Genomic DNA, 22,394 nt, shown 5'->3' with positions numbered 1-22,394 from the left:
TGCGCCCTTCCAAAACCATCACTGATCCTTTACGGCTACGCGGGCGGAGTAACGACGTCTAGTAGGATGGCTTGAACGGAAATCACGCACGAGAATATCGCGCAAGTGTTGAGGTAGCCCAGCAAGTGCAGTATAACCGAAAAACTGAACGTTTTGGAGCGCGCGGAGAGTAGGCTGTGAAGCAGAGCCTGACCTTGTTCAGCAGGTCCCTGTAGAAGTCGTCAAACTCTAGCAGCACGAATATCGCCAGGGCGGCCACGATGAGTGAGAACGCGCCGCAGCATGTCCCTGCGATGGAAGCGAAAAAAAGCCTGAGACGGAGACTCCTCGTCCGCTAACCACGCAGGCCCCTCTTTTCCATGACATCGTCCAGCGTGTGCGCCTGGCATCAGCGTCATTTACGCCTCCTCGTATGATCAGAGCTTATATTTGCAAGCTTCTGTAACACAGTGTCTTTCAAGCATAAAGTAGTTTAAAAAAAGTTTAATACAACATAAAAACCGCAAAACAACATGGTCACGGGTATTGCCTCACACTTCCCCAGAGACGAAATGTCATGTTCTACGACGTGTCGTGGAGAGATATGCCGCTCACTCGCTGAAAGCATGCATATCTCAGCACGTGCTGCACTGAAAGCTAGAATGTCTACTAATATGAACAGAAGAGTTACAAGTGTCCGCGAGCGATTGTAAGCTGGTGAAAAAGAAAGGGGGCATACATTGAGACACCTCAAAACAGGGAATGGAATTCAGAGCTGCGCGGATTGTTAGGACGCCTACACATACGTTACAAAAGACGACAAGATAGTCAGAACGTCGCGCTTTTGTCGGTCCAATTTCGAGTACGCAGCGATAAACGTACCTGTTTTCTTGCTCCACATCGCTAGCCTCGTTTCAGCTGTTATCTATGGACCACTCCCCAGAGGACGGCTGCACGCTCCGAATTTCATTGTGTCCTGCACCGAGACGCCATCCTCTTTCTGAAAAAAAGAGAGAGGAAAAAACAAACAAAAATTATTCTCGCGATAAGTGGGTGAAATTATATTTGCGCCAGTCCAGAAACATTTAAATGCACTGCAGAAGAACAAACCCCAAAAAGTCAGCTATGCACACTCAAACGGTTTAACAAGATTCACATCCGAGAAATTACCTAATCGCAAGTTTTACTTTCTGATTTTCTTGATCTGACTGTCCAAACGCGCTCTCGCGAATTCTCATACTAATGTGCGTCATATATAAGGTCAGAGAATGACGCATGTGAACAAAAAGAAACTTACACCAAAATGGGGACGATTTAACTAGTTTTACCACGACCAGCTGCGGTTCATTAGTGAACGCACGCTGCTTCTAGCTTGACTAACAGTCACAAGTTACCCCACGTTAACTGAGATACGAAGTCACATGGGAGATCGACTTTAAACGTCACGTTGAAGCGCGCACATTGCCCGCGAAACATGACGCCTTGTTATCGAACGCCTGGGGGGTGAATATCTTAATTGCGGAAACCACAGATGCTGGAACTCCGCCTAGTGTTGCTTCAGAAAAGTAAAAAAAAAAATGACCCAAGATTGCGCCCTCTGGCGTCATTCAGATTCCTTACCCGTCAGGGTTACGCGAATAATGACAATGTGTAGTTTAGGGCATTTAAATGAATAAGAAAAATGAGCTTCACCCGCACCACTGCCACGTCTCGGGTACAATCGAAATTATAATCTAAAAGACGAGGCCCGAAAGGGCAATTATGATTGTGCCAACCGAAGGTGGAAGGAAATCAGAGGTGACGTGAAATCAATGCATTTCATCTAAAGAGCCTTTATGATGCAATCAAAGCATACACAGCCTTCAAATTTGCCGAACTAAAGCAAATTTATGCGACGGAAGAAGGTGCCGCTAATGTAAGATGAAATCGCAGCTGAGAGACTCCACCTGCCCACGCAAATACCGTAATGTCTGATATACAATCCGCTAAATTTTGAGCTTTTCGGAATATGTATAGGTGCGGACTTTCCAATATTTTCGTTTAACATTGCGAAATATGGCATGAAACCCCCATTCTTTATTCTATTACGTGGTTTCGTGATGCACTTATGATCTGCGTGCACATTCATTTAAATACGCTGGTTGCACACCTTGCTCCTGCTGGGTAAGTACAGGTGCAGGCAAAATATTACGGAGCACGTTTCGGCGTTTGATATTTTCTAACTCGTTCCGTAGAGAAGATACGTTTCTTCGGTTCATACGTGAGCGTACCACCGGCATGTGATAAGTTCTAGGGCCCGGAAATTTAGGCACTAAAGAACCCCGAAATAGGCAGGCATCTAGGCTCTAAAAAATATTGAAATAGGCGCTATAAACCAAAAATAGGCGCTTTGAATAATACTCTTTATTCATAAGTACAAGATTTGTAAGTCAAGCACGGAGCGTACGCAGTCCTCAACTGAAGCATTAAAGCGCATTCTCAGGTTTCCGAACTTGAAGCGCCTTCGGTTTTCGCTAAGCATAGCTTTGTACTTTAAAAGGCTTCTTTGACATCACATTAACTTAGTGGCGCGAACCTAAAACATGAGAGTTGATAAAGGCCTTAGGCCTTCAGGTGATGTGGCCGTATCGTCTCCGCGTAGAAAGTCTCTGATTTGGGAAATTGTTTCTAGGCATCTATTTTTTTCTACCAATTGTTGCATCTTCGTAGAAGCAATAGCACCCTTTCCTTCCAGTCACCGAAGTGCTGCTGGTACTTCTGTCACTACTTTCAACGATTCATCTATTGAGAGTCCAGCCTTTTCCAACTTTGTCATCATTTCCGTCAATGTTGAGAAGTTTGCACTAATGTATGTCAGGTCTCTTTCCAAACTCGCCTCTTGCTACCCTTCGTTACACTACGTTCAAGTTACAATTCGAGAAAAACGTTCGGCGAGACCCGCGCCTTTTGTGCACGTGCATTGGCGCGTGCCTTTCACCATACTGAGACAGATGTCTGAAAATTGAAAAACGGCATCGAGGACCGAAGTGCCGGATTTAGGCATTTATAGGCAAAAAGTGCGGTTAAATAGGTAGTATTTCCTAACAAATGGCAAAAAGGCAGGCAAGTGCAAAAATCCCCCGTTTAGGCATTTATAGGCATGTTTAGGCAAATACCTAAATTTCCGGGCCCTAGTGATAACTTACGTATAAAGGACATTCTAATTTTTCCTTGGTAAGGAGTGACAAGATTTCGATCGCTGAAACAATGTTATGCCCGGGTCTGTACCCTGTGCGGCCATCTGGCAAAGAAAAAACTTCAGCAAGAATTGAGCTCAGCGGTCAATATTATACCGCTACGTGGATTACATACAAGAAATTACAGTAGTTACCGCACACTGAGTGCGCAAAACAGGACACGACAATCTTTGTACTGCATGCGTGCTACTTACGGCCCTTCAACTATAGGAAACGTAGTTTTTCTGGCATGATACAAAGATGTTCCGTTAATCGCTCGCACAAATGAAAAGTCGGAAGAGAAATGAAATAAAAAAATAAAAGCAGCGCAACAGTATATATTCCTAATGCAACTAACCTGTCCATACCCCTTTCAGTCACTGTACAAAGTGCAGGCAATTATAGAATTTAAAGGAGTATTGCTTCTGCAGCACGCCTTCGCTTTGTGTTAGGCAAGGGATTCAAATCTATGGTCGCTGGCAAAAGAGCAACAAATGGTCGAATGCGTGTCAGATAGCTGAATTTCTCCTTACGCAAGACAAGCACCCCATTCGCCTTACTATTCACTCTTCCGAGTAACCAGTTAGCGGCAAAACCCAGCTCTGCTCGAGACCGGGCGTTTCCGATTCAATGCGCGATGCCACGGACTAGGGAACTGCCCTTTCGCGTTCCCTCGCAAGCCACGCTCAACGTACCGTGATGAAGATTTCACCTTGAAACGCAATCGGAGATCCACCGGCTCCTCGCCTTCGCACACGGAAGAAGTCGCACAGGTATTTGCTACTCAGAGAGCCTTCTCTTGGCGCCTTCACTTACGTCTTTCGCCGTGGGAGAAATAAAAAATCTAACGGCGCCGATTGTATCGACACACACGAGACACAGCCGTAAGGCTAGTGGCACCACACGCGCGAAACTGAGACCTCGGATAAATCGTTCACGACTGCACCAAATCGCGTCGTTTACAGCCACCCTTCAGGTCTGAAGCATGCAAGTGTATAAAACTAGCACGCGATAGTGAAGACCAGATTTCGATGGAGCGTACTCACTCGAGCTCCTTCAAAGTGCGCTGCCCCGTCCGCCCGCTGTCAAGACCTTTCAAACCACACTTCACGCTCGGAGCGCCACCTAGCCGCCCGACAATTAGCCAGAAGCGTGGCAAGCAGTTGCGTGTACTCGAGCGTGTGAACTCCATGTTGCGTCAGAGCGAATGCCTTTCAGTTTGCTGAAGACCCTGGAACTCCCGTGACGTCACGAGGAGAGGCAGGTGAACGAGAAGGGAAAGGGAGGGGAAAGGAGAAGCTCCGCGGCGTGACTTCATTCGATATCCGAGCTCCGGACATGGAACAACGAATAGCAAAATTGGTCGCGTGCCGCTGCATTCTTCCCACTTGAGATTACGTATACACTAGCAGACGACACTTTAGTACGTCGCTACCGTCATCCCTCTATGAACGCTAATATCTGCGTCGTTACCTTCATCATTCTATGGACATTTACCGCAAAGACGACGACAGCATTAATTGCGAATCATGCCGCGAATCGATTCTAACGCCGAAGATAACTTGCTTTGAAGGGTACAGAGCACGATATTTTTTTTTTCCTCTCACTTTCAAAAACCGTGAACGAATTAAATGGGAAAAGTTGCAGAAGGCTACAAGGGTTCAACAAGGCTTTTAGTAACCGTCGAGATTAGAATAGGCAGATGACAATATGTGCCACTAAGCGCCATTGTTGAGTGTAAAACGACGAAAGACCAATCAAATATGCCACCGACATCACTTGGTCTCAAGCAACGTTTGTGCCAGGGGCTTAATTCTAATCGTTCGTCTTAAATGCGTTGACATCAGTAGCAGTTACCGTGGTTGCGGATGCACCCATTCTGAGGGATTTCGACTGCGCCGGAGCTCGAAGACGTGTAACCTTGAATGCAACCAAACCACGTGGTCGCTAGGCAGGCTTGTTTAATTGCGCTTACCAACCTAACCGGCATTGAGCTCATTTGCGTAATGTGAGCGTTTGTAGCGTCGTAGAGACAACAGGGGGACGCGAAAAAAGAAGTAAAAACAATCCGGATAGGAAATGCTGTAGTCTGTCTAATTCCTAGGAAACACAAGCGGCGATTACACAACCTGGCTGTCAAGGTAGCTGCGGATAATATTTGTCAAGCTCAGGCGACTCCCTGTGCCCTGCCGCGACAGATTAAACCAGAAGACCGTGGACGGCCACGCCGGCTTTAGGTTAGGTCACATTAGCATAAGTCGCACTTGATGACACTAATCTGACGTTTAAATAGGCTTCAGTGGTCCTGTGCAATAATATACATCAAGTCGATTAGGAAAATCTTGGTTCTTGCATCTAGATCGGCGACAACTCATAACTCGACAGTGTTAGCACGGACGCTCGGAGTAAAAGCAGTGCGCATCATCACTATCATCATCACCATCATACTTCTTTATCTCATCAGCTCACCTAACTTACTGCCGCCCCCTGCTAAGTTTGCCTTCTCTTGGAATCCACTCCGTTACCCTTAAAGGACCAGCGGTTATCTTGCATTCGCATTACATGCCCTCCCCAAGCCGCACACACACTAATTCAGGATTGGTCGAGACGGTGTGATGTCACGCTTTGGGCTGCGGAATGAAAATGATTAAGACTAGAGTTTAATTGTGCCTATGAGGTCGCAGCATGGCTGAAATGTCGTTGTTACATAAAGATGTAAAGTAAATTAATTTCGCTGAAAAGAAAATTGTGGTAATAGTTGGGTACCGGACCAATTACCCTTCGGTTGAGTCGGAAACGTTACCCCTAGGCCATTCAGGAACGTTCGTTCAACTTTGTTAAATGGAGAACTTGTGTGTCTTGTGGTGTATCACGTGTTCTAGTAAGCCTGCTAATGCAGGCTAATTAGTGAATGTAATAAAAAGAGGTAGTAATTAAAAAAATTTGTAAGGCGGAGTTTAAGTGCCCCCCGAATTTCATTTTCTGTCGTCATCGCGACCATTCAAGTTTCTACTGCAATGATTTCTTCCACGGCACCTCCCACTAGTATTTACTAGGGATCTGAAACCACCTGCACTATAGAATGCAGAGACTGAATGAATCCGAAGCAGGCAACTATTTTTTAGTCTATTCTTGTCAGTCGTTATCGAAACATTTCTTCTGTACCGATTCAAAAACTTCACCGTGATCTTTACTAAGAATAATTAACATGTTTTTGAAGGCCTAAGACAGGAAAAAATAAAAGGTCGGCAGCATTACACAAGGGTTGGTAGAAAAAGGGAATCCCGTGCCCTCACACCACGATACAGCTGGCCACTCAGCTCCAAGGCCACCCAATAACATGAGAAACTCAGTTAAAATTCTTCCCACCCGGCAACCTTCACGAGTAAAGAAAGCTTCCAGCCTTCCCAAATTCAAAAAGCTCTATGCCGTTTAGATTTTTTTATCTTCTCTTCTCTCCGGAGAATATTAAAGTTCCCACAATTTTTTTGTTTATTTTCATTGCGCATGTATGCAATCTTTGCACACTATAACTACACCGATGTGTCTAAAACGGCGTGTAAGACAGGCTGCCAGCCGCTTTCTCTCTATTTTCTTCTCCATCTGTGCTCGATTTACTAGAGACCCCCCTTCGATGGAGCCAGACTTTAATAAGCATTTACGGTACCCCCATATAGGCGTAATTTTTATGATTATTTTAAGACGAACTAGCGTGGTCCCGGAGAAACCGATATAGAAATAACGCAATGAAAGTCTGAACCAAACGACGACGGGTGGGAACAGCCCTCAGTACAACAGCCTGGCGGATCACATCAATGTCAGACGTGTCTCATCAGTAGAAACCTCTGAAAAAGATTCGGCCGATACATGTGGGGAGAGCGTAGAGATCTGGCGCTAGACCGTAACGACGGTTTGGTGCACGATTCAAAGCGGCGCTTGGAGCTCAAGACCCGGGGTCGTCGGTACGAGGCCGCCCTTGCATCTCCTGTTTTTCCCCTCGCTTCGCTGACGAAAGCAAACTTAATTGATCCTTGCAGATTTTTTTTTTCGGGTGCCAAGTTGGGGTGAGCGACCCTTACACGATCGCAGCCTTTTTACTAGAATGTATTCGTCAATTCCTTCAGCATTAGCACTCTCTGAATCGATGGTGCCGATTCGTATATCCCTGTTGATCCATCACCGATATGCTGTATCCGTTACTTTTCTGGCTGAAATAATGGCATTAACAACGTTGAAATTCGGACTTGTTGGTTCATACTTCGTAGCAATAGCGCAAACAGGACAAGGGACCAAGTGTGTGTCTACTCGTTCTTGGTCTCTTGTCCTGTTTGCGCTATTGCTACGAAATAATGGCATTTTGGGCGCTAGGCACGATCCTCATAAATAACTAATAACCGTGGGAGATTCCCCAAACTCACCTGCACATATCGACATTCGTGGCAGCGCAAGAGCTTGGTTCTTCATCATGGGATAAGAAGTGCTTGCAGACGACGACAGTGACGGAAAAACGACACAAACAGCTTTGAAGGAAAAAAAAAACACACAATATCACAAAGTTGTTTGTGTCGTTTCTCCTTCAATGTCCTCGTCTGCAAGCGTTGCTTATCCCACGATTTCTTAAAACCAAGCTCCCAGCAGCTTACCTTCTCAGTTCTTCAACCGCTACAGTGACTAAGACAATGTTTGTGCCATCTAAAATGGTAGTATATTTCTCTCGGTTATAGCACTGAGGCGTTCGCTCCCGTCCATTAATCACTATGCCCTAAACCCTGTATTCGGTGTACAAAAACCACGACCATTCGCAAAAAGCCCCACTGCAAGCAATTTCAGTTCCTCCTTCTAGCAGCATTGACAGCAGCAAAAAAAAATAAATAAATAAATCTTTACATCTGTCCATGCTGAGGAAACAATGTCGTATAATCAGCAACCATAAAGTCCTGTTTCTCCAGCTCTAGCCATTAAGTTTTGTTTATTATTTTCATTGCAGCAGACTTCCCTCACATTGTAGGAACGCCCGCTAAAGATTGCATGAGCTTCTCGCACGCACAGAGTGAGAAGGATGGGAGAGAGCCGCCTCTCTAATCTGGCATCTGTCCAGCGTACGTCCTCGGTGGGCTCAATTTATTCACTACGTGACTGCGTGCCAATTTCCACATATGTAACGCTACCGGAGAAAAAAAAAAAATCAACGTAAAGATCGTCGAACGAACAGTTACTGCGCCGAATAGTTCCGCTACCTGGATCATCGGTGGCGTCCGGTTTGAGCTGCGTCCCACCGGCACTAACGTATATGACAGAAACGTGGAGGCTAACAAAAAGGGCTGAACTTAAACTGAGGACAGCGCAGCAAGATATGCAAATAAAATTGACTGACGCAACATTATGACATGGGAAGTGGGTCGGGGAACGAATGCCAGTTGACCTCCCAGTCGAAATCAAGGAGGAAAATTGGGCATGGGCAGGACATGTAATGAAAGCATAGCTTTGGGCGGCAGAAAGTTAGGTGTGCGTATGGGATTAGAAAGTTTGCGGGGATAAGGCATAAGGTAGAAGACTGACCCGCAGTGCTTGGGTGCAGTTAGGTTTTACTCTCTCAGCAGTTGAGCTTTACTGGCCCCAGGAACGAGGTTATATCCAATGCTACAAGAAACCGAAATTGGTACAGGCGACATTGTCATGGGCTGGTGCCAAGTTTACAGAAACTAATAAAGTTACACCACACAAATGCCTCCGACGCTCATACCTGCAGTGCTCGGACAAAGAGGCAGCGCGGGTCATAGGAAACGATCGGCTTGCGCTCGACGTTTGCCGAACGCATTAAAAAAAAAAAAAATGACGGTCGATTTAAGTTGTTAGGCCAGATGCTGATTAGGTGCGCCAGCACTTACGTTGGTGTTCGGATCCATTGTTCATAGATGGAAGTTGATCGAATAGAGAAAATTGGGTCAATTCTCTTAAATACGGAACTGATCATTCTATACTTTCCATTAATAGATCCCTGGGAGTCCTCATGATACCACTTCGTGTGTTTGTGTGTGTGTGTGTGGGGGGGGGGGGGGGGGGGCAGTGTTGCAGTGGTGATGCGACGCGCCACTGCGCTGCAATAGTAGGTGCTGCCATCGGCGGGACTTGTGCGACCTAGGTTGTTCATCGCGAACAACATCTCACGGCAAATCATTAATTGAACTGTCACATTCTACGGTGGGCAGTGTGTTATATATTATACCTGGCTGGTTGCCCGCACCCCAGTAGATAGGTGGGCAGCCTGCGACGCTGGACTCAAGAAGAAGAAGGTTACTGGAAGTTTGACTTACGGCTGCAAGGGAGAAACATCTTTCCTTGTTGCTAACCGACAACGCTAAGAGCAGCACACTGCTCAGATTTGTGGAAGATAACAGCTTCCACGACCTACTTTAGCTTATCTACAGCCTCTTTTTATGCCACATGACAAGTCTACGAATAAAAACAAACAGACAAACACACAACGGCTAAATGCGGGGAATGCCCACCAGAAGCGCTATCGCACCAAAAGAACGGAAGAAAGCAACGAACGAATGCACAGAAAAGGCTAGATAATTTAGTACGACGGTGACGATTCTATGCGCCGTTTCTGACGTGATCATCACATGAGCGCCACTTAGAAATGACGATACACAAAGATGCGTTCCGCTACTTCCATTACACTGTGGTAATGAGTTCGTATACAACCTGCTCCGAGTAGTTTTGTCAAAAATAGCACACAGAAACGAGATTACGCGGCAGTTTGAAAGAACCATCACGGCCGCGAAATGACCGCGCTCATCTATGGGAGCGACTATGTTGACCCGAACATTCACATACGCCCAGCGGCAACGGTAATGCAATGTTTTCGCACGAATGCCACGCAGAGCACGAGGACAGTTTAGGAAAGTTTCTAATTCAATGCAGCTCAAAGGTTAAGAATACGTGTGCACAGACCTCTTTTCTTTTTATTGTAACTTTTCAAGTGAAAGCATAATCAGCTGCTTATTGTCTTCCGGCATAGCAGTCAAGGGTTCGACAATGTTTTCTGGCGAGGGAGAAGCATAGCTGTTGAAAACACTCTTCCCCCCAAAAAGAAAAGGTTTTAAAACCTGGTGTCTCAGGACGCCTACGTGTCCTTCGTTTACAATAAGGACGGGCGGAATGGGTCGCTTATTACGCGTGTACTTGACAGCGCAGTGAGTGGGCGTAGCTATCGGGAATATTGCCCTTCGTTCCAGGCATGCGGCAGCTGAATTTTATGACCCGATTTTCACGTAACTCCACTCGATTCGTTGCTGAAGGCGTTGATTTGCGACTGCAACTCGAAGCCGTTATTCTTTTTGGCACGAGGCGGCCATTTTCGCTAGCATTCATCGCCACGACTTTCGGCCTTGGAAGAAGTGGAGTGTTGTCACACTCTGCTACTCCTTTACCTTTGCCAGAACGCTATTATGCACTAAGGCACCTAGACCAATAAAGAGCGGAAGTGGGCTTGCAATGCATATTCGCGCAAGCGCTTAGAACTACGGGAAGATATATACAATTAACAAGTGTCTTTTTTTTTTTTACATGTTCGCATGCATCTCAAGAATTAAAGCTGCACTCTAAAAAAGTGATCAAGGCTTTTCATTCCACTACATTTTCTCTTTTTTTTTTCGCGAATGAAGAACTATCAGGGCAAGGGGGTATCGTCGTTTTTATGTAGTAGAAAGATTCTCAAACCGAATAAAAGACAGCCATGATTTTTTGTGCGTTTGCACAAGAAACACGCTGTTAATTATGGTTTCATTTATGGAGGTTTCGGGTGACTCGGTCTGTGAAGGACGCAGTAGTGAAGGGCTCCGGAAATTTCCACCACCTACAGTACAACGGTCCCTACCATTTCGCCATCATCGAAATGCGACCACCGCGGCCGGGATCGAACCCGCGTCTTTCGGTTCAGCAGCCGAGCACCATAACAGCTGAGCCACCACGGCTGCTACGCTGTTAATTATCATTAATTATGCTACATACAGACGCTTCAATGAAGAAGTGGAAGGTCTCTGCGACAGATAACGGTGCAGTCGTTATCGCGAAACGTTAACACGAACCCAGCACGTTTGCACTTTGCTTCAAAACAAGAGGCGTTATCTTCAATCGCGGCCCCGCCAGCAAACTGAACCACAGAACGCGGTGCGCCTGTGTCGTTGCTCTGGATAGTAAATTATAAAGAGTGCTCGAGGTAACCAGCCGCAAACAGTAAATAACAGGGCAGAAAGAACGAAAAGATCCGCATCCGCAGATTCGATTTATGCGTTTGTTCTTGGACAGCTTAGGTTCAATAAATTCGTTCCCGCTGAGTATACAAAACGAGCGTTTCCGTCGACACACATGTCAACCGCCGTGCTTATAAACAAACAACGGGCGCGCAGTCTACGAAATGCCATGCCGCAGGTATGGCACCTCGGAAAATTTTCACTGTGCACGGGTCTTCAGACGGCTGTTGGAAGAAAGCCATGCAATCGAAGCAACACGTATGTCGGCAGAGTGACAACAAAAAAGCCTTCCGTCAGGTTTCATCGGCACCAACACAACAGCGTCTGTCATCGCGTCGAGATGAATGTACGGGCCAATAAGCAGCTCACCTTTCTGCTGCGCTTTCCGAGCGAGTCTGTCCCAGCGGCTGGCGGCGGCAAACGGAGCAGCCCCCTCCTCCTACGAGGGCCTCCCTTAGCCCGAAAAAAGAAATCCGGGGTCCTTGTGAGGGACGCACGGACTCCGGGCTGGCGCTCCGAAAAGCAAGGGCACCGCTTTTCTCTTCTCACAGTCTTCTTCCCTCTCTCGGGATACGGCCTTGTCGGTAGAAGCACGCCAGGCAGGCAGGCAGAGGCCGGTCCTGTCCAAGGGACCCCGTGTCCTGGCCACTATACCACAGGCGCCAGTCGAGAGCGGCCCTCCTCGAACCTTCCGTTCACTCCGGAGCTTGCGGGGAGACGAAACAGCGCGGCCCGCTGTCAAGACGAAGACGAGGGGGAGGGGCCCTTGAGCTCATCTGCTGCTGCGGCTACTCCTCCTCGCCCACATGGCGTGGTGCAGCTAGCGCGGCGGAAAGCGCTGTAACGCGACACTTCCGCCGCCTGTTCGAGTCCGCCGCCGGCGCTGTTGCTGCATGCGGCCGATGCCGATCTGTGGCCAGCACTGCGATGGCACATTTGCTGCCTCTCATCCCTCTCCTCCTCATCCCCCACCTTACTTTAATTTTTCGCTCAGCCATGTTCGACTTTTAACAGTCTAGGTGGCGTTTCTTTGAACCGCAGCAATGCGCGTTCATTTCGCTTTCTCTTTTCTGCAGCCTTCTTGCATGCGGTGGTTTGATGCCCACTCTCTGCCTCGCAGAAATTCCTGCCTCCCCCTTTCATCCACAATGGTCATGTGCGTTCCAATGCGAGCGGCCTGCGCGTGTGAGTACACTACGAAGAGGAGGAGTATCGCGTGTCATCTCTCCGGAGGTTTGCTTTTCTTGAAGCATTTGTCGCTCCGCGTCGAATGATTCCATTGAGAGAGGAGAGAAGGGAAGGGGGAGGCCGCGGGGTTAACAGTGTCACTGACACCACCACCACGGCGGTCCGACCGCGCGCGAGAGACCGCGGCTGCATCTAGTGCCGCGATACAAGAAGTTTGTCTTGTCCCCTGTACCCATCGCTCTTGTCGTTCGCCGGAAGGGCAGTGATCTTGCAAAGCTAGGCGTCTGCCGCGCCGTACGCGTCGTCTGCGAGCGTGCGAAACAACGTCTTGGACATGGCCGCCTACGCTTCGATGTCTCGGGTGTGCGTCAGATTTTCGGTCACGGTCATGGGGGCTCCACTGCTAGCTTTGGTGAATGCTGAGCGTGGCATTATGCACACTTTATGTCAACGAACCGAGCGAGACGGGAGAGGAAGTGGGCGTGCAGGGACTATAAATGGCATGCCATTCTTCTTGGGCTTTTTGGTTAGTAAGGCCGCCGGACCGATAATAACAGAACAGGCACGCCTTACTGCGGCTTGTAATCGAGGAGACGCCACAAATAAAAGCGAGCTCACAGGCACTGATGCTTCGTGCTATCATGAAACACCCTTTCTTGACGCTGTAGCCACTGCAGCTTCTTTATCTGAAAAGCGCTTCTTTTCTTCTCGGGCCTGCTTGCTCGTCGGAAGGCATTGGGCCAGCGCCGGTCTAGCCAGCGCAAGAAATGCACGAAGTCATCGATTGATTATCTTTGACTCAAAGTATATGCCGCGGTGTCCCAACAAAAGAAGAATGGCGCGCGACTGAAACACATAGGAATGGGGATAAAAAGTCTGGTCCTGTGCATATCTTCGACTTAGAGCAAAGGACTAAATACTATCGACATGTTCCGTTTGAACAATGAACCTTTTCCTCCTCTCTTTCACTTCTTTCATTTCCTACACCACGTGCAGGCTTAGCCTCTAGGCAACCGGTCGTTGCCTGGCTAACCTCCCTGCCCTTCCTGTCTTCTGCCTTCCTCTATCCGGCCTGGCCCCTAGTGATGCGCAGTGCTGAAAGTCAGGGAACCTCACCAACTCACCTGTTTTCTTTAAGGGAGAATGCTTATAAGATACTACAGTCATTGTCTTCAAGAGGAAAAACAGATAAAAGGGGAAAGTTGGACGACAGACAAGGAGGGATCGAAAGGGTTACTCCATCCCGCGGAAGCATGTACAGGCTCCTCTTGCGTTACCGCGCCATTCGTCCATTCAAATTTACGAGCATTTTTTTTACGACCCATCCTCCCTCGGCCTCGTGCAGAGCGCGCGATGACCGGCTTCATACATGTTGGCTTAGCGGCGACGGCTGCCCGCGAGGCAGGGCTACCATAACGGACCGATAAGGTGATGGGGTCGCGGTATTCAATTTCTGGAAGCTCACAGATAGCATCGTCCGCAGCTCTCTGCCAACACCACCTAGATAACGGGCGCCATGCGCTATGCTTGTACTCGCCGGGAACGTTCACATCGTCTGCTGAGGGCCTTCTCGAATGCCGCGATTAGGCATGCGGTCGTTAGAGTAGCCGTCCCAGCACAGCCTGTGGTGCAATGGACAGCGAGGGCTTAGCAAATCGCGTGACATCTTGTTTACGATTTCTCGCGCTCTGAGTAGACATTCGACGTAGATACCTGCATTTCACGCTCAGCTGAGTGTTCGACGGAAACCCGCATGAGACCCGAAACGCCAACGTCTGGTTTCAATGCGTTTGCAGCTTTGGCGAGGGTAAACGTTTTTCGTAAGAGATTTCGCTCCCAGCACGCGCGCTGTTGATGTCATCATTGCATATATGCATAGGCTACCAGCAGAGCCACAGACGGGTGCAATGAGGTTGCATGAAACCGGGAGCCGCTTCCTGCGAGTCACATCGAAAACGCATGTTTTAATTATGAACGTCTCATAGAACAAACACCGCAGCAGTTTAGTGCCGTATACGGTCATCCAAGGACCTTTTCTTCCCATAACATCTAGAGTGAATGGAATAAGCCCGGAATAAAGAAGGTACAACTGAAACACTATTCTTTAAATTCGGACCCCGACATATGCGGGCTGCCTCCTTTCAGACCTTCACGGTTAAAGGCAGCGCACAAACTGTTTCCTCTGAGATCTTCATGGTTGAAGAGAACGTATACAAATTGTTTCACAAGTTTGATTGTCATGTCGTTAGCTTATCACATATCTTTAAATTATGGATATACGCGAATACTGCAAAAAAAAAAAAAACACGTTTAATTTTTGTTTGAGTGTCCACGGACATTTTGAGTCGTATAAAAACAAAAGGCATTAAGGTTTTGTCGATCAACTGCTGTCAGTGATAGAAATGAAAAGTTAATTTTGCCAGCTCTTGTGCGCGAGTCATAACGGCGTAACAAATTTAGTTGATACTAGTGCTACAAAGTGCTATTTGCGGGTAATTCGGTACAGTGCAATTAACCTGCCACTCAGTACGATATAAGAATAATAAAACTCGACAGAAAGCAAATTACTAGCGAATGACTCCGATTCGGAACTGAACTGCCGAGCCAAGCGGGCGTCCCTCGGTGGGCAAGTATGGGCATGTTGCAGTGACGCTCGCCTGTGGGGCCGGGGTCACTCGATTGCTCGCGTGACGAGGTCCCATCTCTGCATGAGCTGCTTGGATCAACACTTCCTCCACTCAGTGTGTCGCGGACTCTTGACGCGCGCCGGTCGAGCGCTTCCGGCCATGGCCACAACGCTCCCGAAGCTTAGCTCGCATTTAACAATTTAACAACAAACAAAAAAAACTTTTTCTGGCACGTGCCTGCGGAATTAATGACCAGGCTTCTACACCGCAGCCCGACAAGGCTGCTGCGTGCGCGCGTCGGAAACGATCATGTTCCACTGGCGTTTCCCAGGAGCTTCGGCATTTGAACGCGTCCATGACGATCGAGAGTCGAACACGCAACCTTTAAATCAGAAGCCTCTCCTACGTGCTGCGCTCATATACGGTTTCATCAAAGGCACCGCTTCGCGCATGATTGCCAAGTGAAATGGACTATTTGCGCATAGACAGGACAATAAACGCAGCCAACTTGCGTGGTACACCGCGACATTTTACGGGCGATAGAAATGTCGAGTTAGGTGGCATGTGACGTCACATTTTAATATGCGCCTTATTTGGCGACAGAAGCGACAAGCGCAGACTCTTTTCTCGAATGGCATCGACTGTCTCAAAGCTTTCTGCTTCACACAACTATCGGCGAATTAGTAGGAAGCGAAATATGACGTCATACTGACACACTCACAATAGGTTCGTTACTGGGTCAATGGCAGAGACCTTCTGGCTGCAGCGGATGTATTTAGGCAGATGACGATGATGAAGTAGCAGTCCCTACTAAACAATCTCAGCTAACTTAGCCAAAACTAACTAGAGAGAGAAAGGGAAGTACAGAAACGCAACAGCAAGATTAATTAAGCATAAAGGCCGGCTGTGGTATACCGGACACGTGGGCAGGAGGATGAAGCGAGCGAAAGGAAGGAGTGAGTGTCGGCAATCCATAAATCAAATAAAAAGGGAAGCAGAAACATACCGGGTCACCAAAAGAAAAATAATTTCCTCGTCACCTAAGCCTGTACCATGATCAAGCCGACAGGTGCAGACGACAGCTGTATGCGTGGAAACGCAGCTCCTCTACAGGTCGTTGCTGCGCTGCAGCAGGCCTCAAGAATTTTTGTTTTTCCAGCGAATCGTGAAGCTTTGTGACTTACAGTTTACGGCGTAATAAATGTGTCAAAACTAAAAAAAAAAAACAAAGCGTTTGTAGTTGTACGTCATTCGTTAATACCGGAAAGATTAATCCGTGACGATAGAGGCTTGCGGCGCCCCGAGAAGGGGCACCTATGTAATATCTGTTCCGACTGGACTTTACTGCACCACTTTGCATATGGGTATGTGTCGCTGACCGCGTGCTACGTATACATCCGCCGTCAAAAGTTACTGGAAGGCCCCTTCATCGAAAAAAATATACATTTTCTTTCAAAGCGTAATGGCTTATAGTTATTGGTGCATTGTGTAATTCACACAATCACAATTAGGATGCATATACTTATTTAAGGATGTAAAAAAAAATGAGGGCGGTGAAAGTGAATTTTTTAGCTCATTTTGCCCTCCATTTACTTTTGACAGCAACTGTACAAACGCTATAATTTTAGCGGCTCTGTTATTGCACACAAGATGGTCCCGGATGCCGTTTGCTTTGAGAGATGCACACTATAGTCGGACACAAGTCATGAAAAAAGCGGCTTTTCGCCGTCGAAGGACCGCCTTCCAGCCAATAGCGACGACCTATTCTCGTGAACCTGCTAACGTGGGTAACAAGACTATGCAGGGAGTGGCGTGGCAATGCACAGAAAGGACTATACCCTTTCATCTGCCACTCCCTGTATTCTCACGCTAGCAGGGTCAACTGAATCGGCCGTCGCCATAGTCTGGAGGGTGGTCCTTCGACGGGGAGAAGCCGTTTTTTTCTTGAGTTGTAAGCTGTGAAAACTATGAGAGCCATCGAAGATATTAGATCGAGCGCAATTTATTACTTTTGCGCTGAGAGGAGCCGGTGTCAGCTCTCCTGAAGAGAGGGAAGAACGAAGTGAACGCGTAATGGACTGTGCTTTGATTAATTTTCTTATTTTCAACCTGCTCCTCGCGCGATCTGCAATAACACCACAAACCAAAGGGATGCCGCAGCAAACGGCACCGCGGATTAATCCCAGAGACACGCCTCTTTCTCATATAGCCCTACACAGAAACACGACCAACGGCATGGAAGGGCCTGTAGACGTTGCTCGCTGGATTTCAGGATTACAGACGCTTCGCTAATGCGGGCAGCTCGCAATAAGTCTCAGTTTGATATGAGTATTTTTTTTTATTTTTAACTTCTGCTCAATCGATGACAACCCTATTCTCCATTTTTTTTTTAAATTTTGGCTCGTGTGCGTTAATTTGCAGCCACAAATTCATCGCGTGCACCAATTCACTCCGACCCGAGCTCTGTGCAGGGTTTAGAATGCGCAGTTCCTAATCCACTAGCGTGGGATTCGGCCAGCAGACACGGCACCACAGGCGACGGCGTCAATATAGCCCAAGGCTTTCCCTCTTCCCCGCAACTTCAAGAGCGCGGGCGAGAAAGATCGCACAGGCTGCCGGAAACAGAAACAGCCTCGACGAGCGAGCTCCGTCAGAAGAGGTCGAGTCGCGGGCAAATGGGGATTTGGAGCCTGAGCTAAATCCCCCAAGTCGAGGAAAAGGCGCGAGCTTTGAGTCGAGCGGCCCGTGGGAGACTCGCTCGAGCCCTGCTTCTCCGCGGCGGAACAGACGCGTGTTTTTTCCGACGCCGCGCCGCCAGTGCTCCGAGGCCCAAGAAAGACGACACTTATATATATAGGGCACGCTGCATGCTCTGGGCATCTGATCCGGCGGGCCTTCGGAGACGAAATATACGCGACTCTTGCTTACTCTGACAACAGCCTCAGAGGGCGGGCGGACTGCGATACGAACTCTGTCGGCATTTGGCAGCTTGTTTTTGTCGCGCGAAAGTGCTGAGCTGGGTTTCTGATAAGACTGCCCATGTTGCATCCTTGGTGGCCGATCTGAACCCTATAACCATGAACAACAACAAAAAAAAAAACGCTGGCTATATAGAAGCAAGACCCTGTTAAGCGTATGCATACTTGATAAAAGAGCTAACTCAGAAACGGCTTTTCTTGAAGAGTGGTTACATTCGCGATACGTGTGATAAATAAATAAACTAGCGCGAAGAACTAACCGTTTAGGTTTTTGGTTTTTGGGGGGTTTAACGTCCCAAAGCGACTAAGGCTATGAGAGACGCCGTAGTGAAGGGCTCCGGAAATTTCGACCACATGGGGTTCTTTAACGTGCACTGACATCGCACAGTACACGGGCCTCTAGAATTTCTCCTCCAAAGAAATTCTAGCCGCCGCGGCCGGGATCGAACCCGCGTCTTTTGGGTCAGCAGCCGAGCACCATAGCCACTGAGCCACCGCTGCGGCTTGAACTAACCGTTTAGCACCGGATAAATGTGACCTGTAGCTGAAACAATACGCAGTACTCTAATTAGAGGATCCAGCGTTGTTTTTTTTTTTTTTTCAGTGCAAAAGCATACCGAGAATACCTTATTTATGCGGCAAACCTTCGTTATAAGGTCTTGCCATTCGTAATGTCTTTGTGTTTGGAGCGTATAAAGATTAATTTGTTATTAACTGCACTACGTCCAGCGGCCGCAAGTTCAGTCTAATACTATGTCGAAATTCTGCGCCTTCGTTTCGTCAGATCGAATGTCTACTGACTCGCCGCTGGCTCAGTGGCTATGGATATGGCCCTCTTTCGATGGCTGCGAAATGCAAGAACGGTCGTGTGCTGTGCGATGTCAGCGTGCAGTAAAGAACCCCAGACATTTGAAATCACTCAGTAGCCCTCCACTAGGGATTCTCTCATACCACACACGCGGCTTCGGGACATTAAACGCGCACGACACAAATCAGGTCTTTATACACATTTTTAGAACAATTGAGCCCAATTAGTTTGCTCTTATCGTTAAATTATCGTGAACAGCTTCGACTCAGTGCATAGACAGCGGCGTGCTTCCATCGGCGAAAATCGAAAATGCTTGCTAGTCAAGGTAACCGGTTTTCAAAATATTAGGAAAGTGTATATGCACAAGTTGCAATGCACGCAGAGTTATACGCTGGTTGCCTTTCATAGCTTTTTGAAAGCTTAGGGCAAGAGGCTACACAGGGCTTAACGGACGTAGCGTACACAATAAGCACGTGAGCACAGACAAAGTTAACAAAGCAAGAAAATCCTCGTACGCACCCAACATAATAACATAAAAGTGGAAGATTCGTCACAAAGCGTCATGGCCCAGAGTGTAGTGATGGCTTGATGTTCCGTCCACCTCACCAACTGCACGAGTCGTAGCTATCAACACATTACGACATTCTGAGAAACAAGCGACAGGAAGTCTCGTGATGGGGGCAACACTTCCGCGACAAGAGGTCGGCTTCCGCACAACAACAACCTCCGGGCTTTGTGCCAATCGTCCTATTCGTTGAACCTGGGCTGTTATGCGTTTACAAAAGAGGCCCCTTCGTTTTATTTTTTCGTGCTTCTTGAAACGCCTGAGATGAAATCGAATTCAAGTGGTGTTATTCCAAACCTTGCGTGAAAAAAAACTGAAGTTTCTCGGGACGCGTAAAACAACGGTGGCTCTTAAGGAAATTGGGAAAAATGGTTAAAAGGGCCACCTATGTTTAACGATGTTCATGAGTTGTCCGCACGGCATTGTCTTTCAACTGCTATGCAAGGATAAGCTGTTGCTTTGTCGCGCTAAATCGACTTATAACAACGTAAAAAATGTCACTTTGACATGGTTACAAGAAAGTGCCGCCTCCTGTTTACTGTCTTCCGATTGTTCTACAGCGCTGTTTCTGTGCACAGGATAACACGAAAAGCACAGGAGGCATCTGTTTTTGTGGTCGCTTAAAACTCTGCCATGTTGCACCGCTACATCTTCTCTCCTTTCTTGTCCAAAAACCTTAATTGTACTGACTGCGTTGTTTCAGACAGGTGTAAAAAACATCGCGATGGAGTGAGCTGACCCTATATGGGCAGAAGCTGCAGCAAAGGAGCACTCCCAAGCAGATCAAATTGACAATCACCAAAGTCCATAAATTTTCGAAGGCCCCTTTGTTGCTGCGTTAATACCGTGGCGGCGCCTAAAAATTGTTCGTTTAAGCTATCGCTGTCTCCATGGCGTCGAAATATTAACACGCAGATTTTCGCGCACGTAAACGTGCTGAACCAACGTTAAGGATCTAAAGTGCTCCGGAAGCGTAACTAATCGACCGAAATCGGCCACTCGACGTCTGCGACTCGCCTGTGTGACCTTGAAAACCGAGCCTCGACCCGGAACCAAAGTGAAAAGCGAAGTGCTAGGGCACCCAATTCGCATTTGGCCTAGCCATGCTAAACTGTCGGTATTTTGTTTTGTTTTTTTCTTTTCAAAAGCGAAGTGATCGCTCTCCTGTAAGTATATATGCGGCACGTCTGTGTCTGCCTCCGCTGATATGCGCCGCGAGCAAATTGGCAACGGGTTTGTGGAACGCCGATCAGCTCGGTGATAGAAACTGAAGTTAGCGTCGGCGGTTGCACTCTTACTCTTACGACGCATTAAACACGGCAACTAAGCAGCGAAATCGAAACAGAGGGGTGCGCACCAAATAGAAGACATCATCCTGGTATATTGCTGTAATAGTATTTCCCCGTAACAATATTTGCACGCAACGCACAGTGCCGCTATCAAACCACGCCTGTGCAGAAAACAGGCGTGGTCACTGATGTCGCAGTGGCCTACCTAGTTGTGCATCTAAGTCAGCAGCAACAGATGCCTTATAAACGCAAACGCGAGTCATTTCACAACAAACGCAACCTCCTTTTTGCTCCCGTATGTATTATAAGGCGTCCCAGTAGAATCAACCATTAACTTTTTTTTTTCAGCCGTTATCTGTGCCAGGCACCGCCAAACGTAAAACTACTTGCATACACTTTAGAAGAACTGCAGATTGGGCTAGTTGGTGTAGATTCATAATGATGGTTCAACAGCGCAAACACACACAGACCAACAAGGAGACAAAACACACACACAGTGCTGAACTTACAACTGATATTTGTTTTTTATTTATTAGGAAGAATCACTGTTTTTCGCTGTTTTTTCGTGTGTGTATATTATGAAGTGCTTCTTACTAATAAATAAAAAAAAATAAGTTGTAAGTTCAGCGCTGTGTGTGTGTCTTGTCTCCTTGGTCTGTGTGTGTTTGCGCTGTTGAACCATCATTACTTGCATACAAGTCACTGGTTGGAACAAAACTAGAATATGCAACCCACATCTGCAGCACTAACAAATCTATGCGATAACTTCCCTACAATTAGTATAGAATCGATTCACTAGATTCGTTCAATCATCCTAATCATACACTGTGTGGGAATCCTGGCTTTCCGCCGTCGCCTTTGCGCGGCTGTGCCGGCCGCCCGCGTTGTTTCTCCTCTTTCCCTTGCTCCCGCCTCAGGCGGTGGAGAGGCGGCTAGGTGACTAATCACTGTCATTTCGCCACAGCTCCGCCCCGGCTCCCCAACGGCCTTTGCCATTGGCGCCTTTTGGCGGGAAATCGGGACCCGCTACGGGCGGCCGCGCACGGCGCGACCGTCCGAGCGGGGCCCAGAGAGAGAGATCCCTCCGAGACAGCGTAAGGTGCGTACGCAACTGTTTGTCCGTGCCGGCCTTTGCCGTTCGGACCAGTGCATACTCGAGCTCGCCCGCACGTGTCCTCTGACCTGCAGCGGCTCGAGCCTGTCCAGCGGGGTCCAGCGACCTCCGACAGGCGTACAGTGCGTTGTTTGCCCACTCTCTCTCGCAACCGGCCCAACGGTCGACACGAGAGAGAGATCACAGCACTGCCGCGGGGACATTCTCCTGCAGCGGCGTGCTAGCGGCGCACATTGCTCGAGTCGCTTCGTGCGCGCAGCGGCGCCTTGCTCCTCGCGCGCCCCCGGGACGGGGTGACGATTGAGTGCGTGTGTACTGCTGAAGGACGACGTGAATAAACGTCTCCTTTGTGAACTTGGAGGCCTATTTCTTT

At 47.9% G+C, this 22,394-nt stretch overlaps 1 protein-coding gene across 6 annotated transcripts in view; it reads right to left on the bottom strand.

Moving 5' to 3' along the window:
* Positions 1 to 22,394, bottom strand: part of LOC149372316 (scavenger receptor class B member 1-like) — a 79,001-nt gene that overhangs the window by 24,742 nt on the left and 31,865 nt on the right. For 2 of the 6 annotated variants that reach the window (XM_089566775.1, XM_089566780.1), the window contains exons 1-3: positions 19,573 to 19,728; positions 862 to 979; positions 194 to 288 (exon numbers count right to left, since the gene is read on the bottom strand). In XM_089566775.1, the coding sequence (XP_089422901.1) occupies positions 194 to 288; positions 862 to 880 (114 nt within the window). In that variant the 5' untranslated portion in view covers positions 881 to 979; positions 19,573 to 19,728. Of the gene's footprint in view, positions 1 to 193; positions 289 to 861; positions 980 to 9,420; positions 9,511 to 11,821; positions 12,188 to 18,195; positions 18,351 to 19,572; positions 19,729 to 22,394 lie in introns of those variants that run through there. The other 4 variants (XM_089566777.1, XM_089566778.1, XM_089566776.1 and 1 more) reach the window with 4 other exon arrangements.

This window comes from Amblyomma mixtum, chromosome 1 (genome assembly GCF_055824585.1).
Source record: "Amblyomma mixtum isolate Tamu chromosome 1, ASM5582458v1, whole genome shotgun sequence".
Lineage (NCBI taxonomy): Eukaryota > Metazoa > Arthropoda > Arachnida > Ixodida > Ixodidae > Amblyomma > Amblyomma mixtum.
The sequence above is the reverse complement of the archived record's forward strand: the minus strand, read 5'-3'. Positions and strand labels throughout refer to the sequence as shown.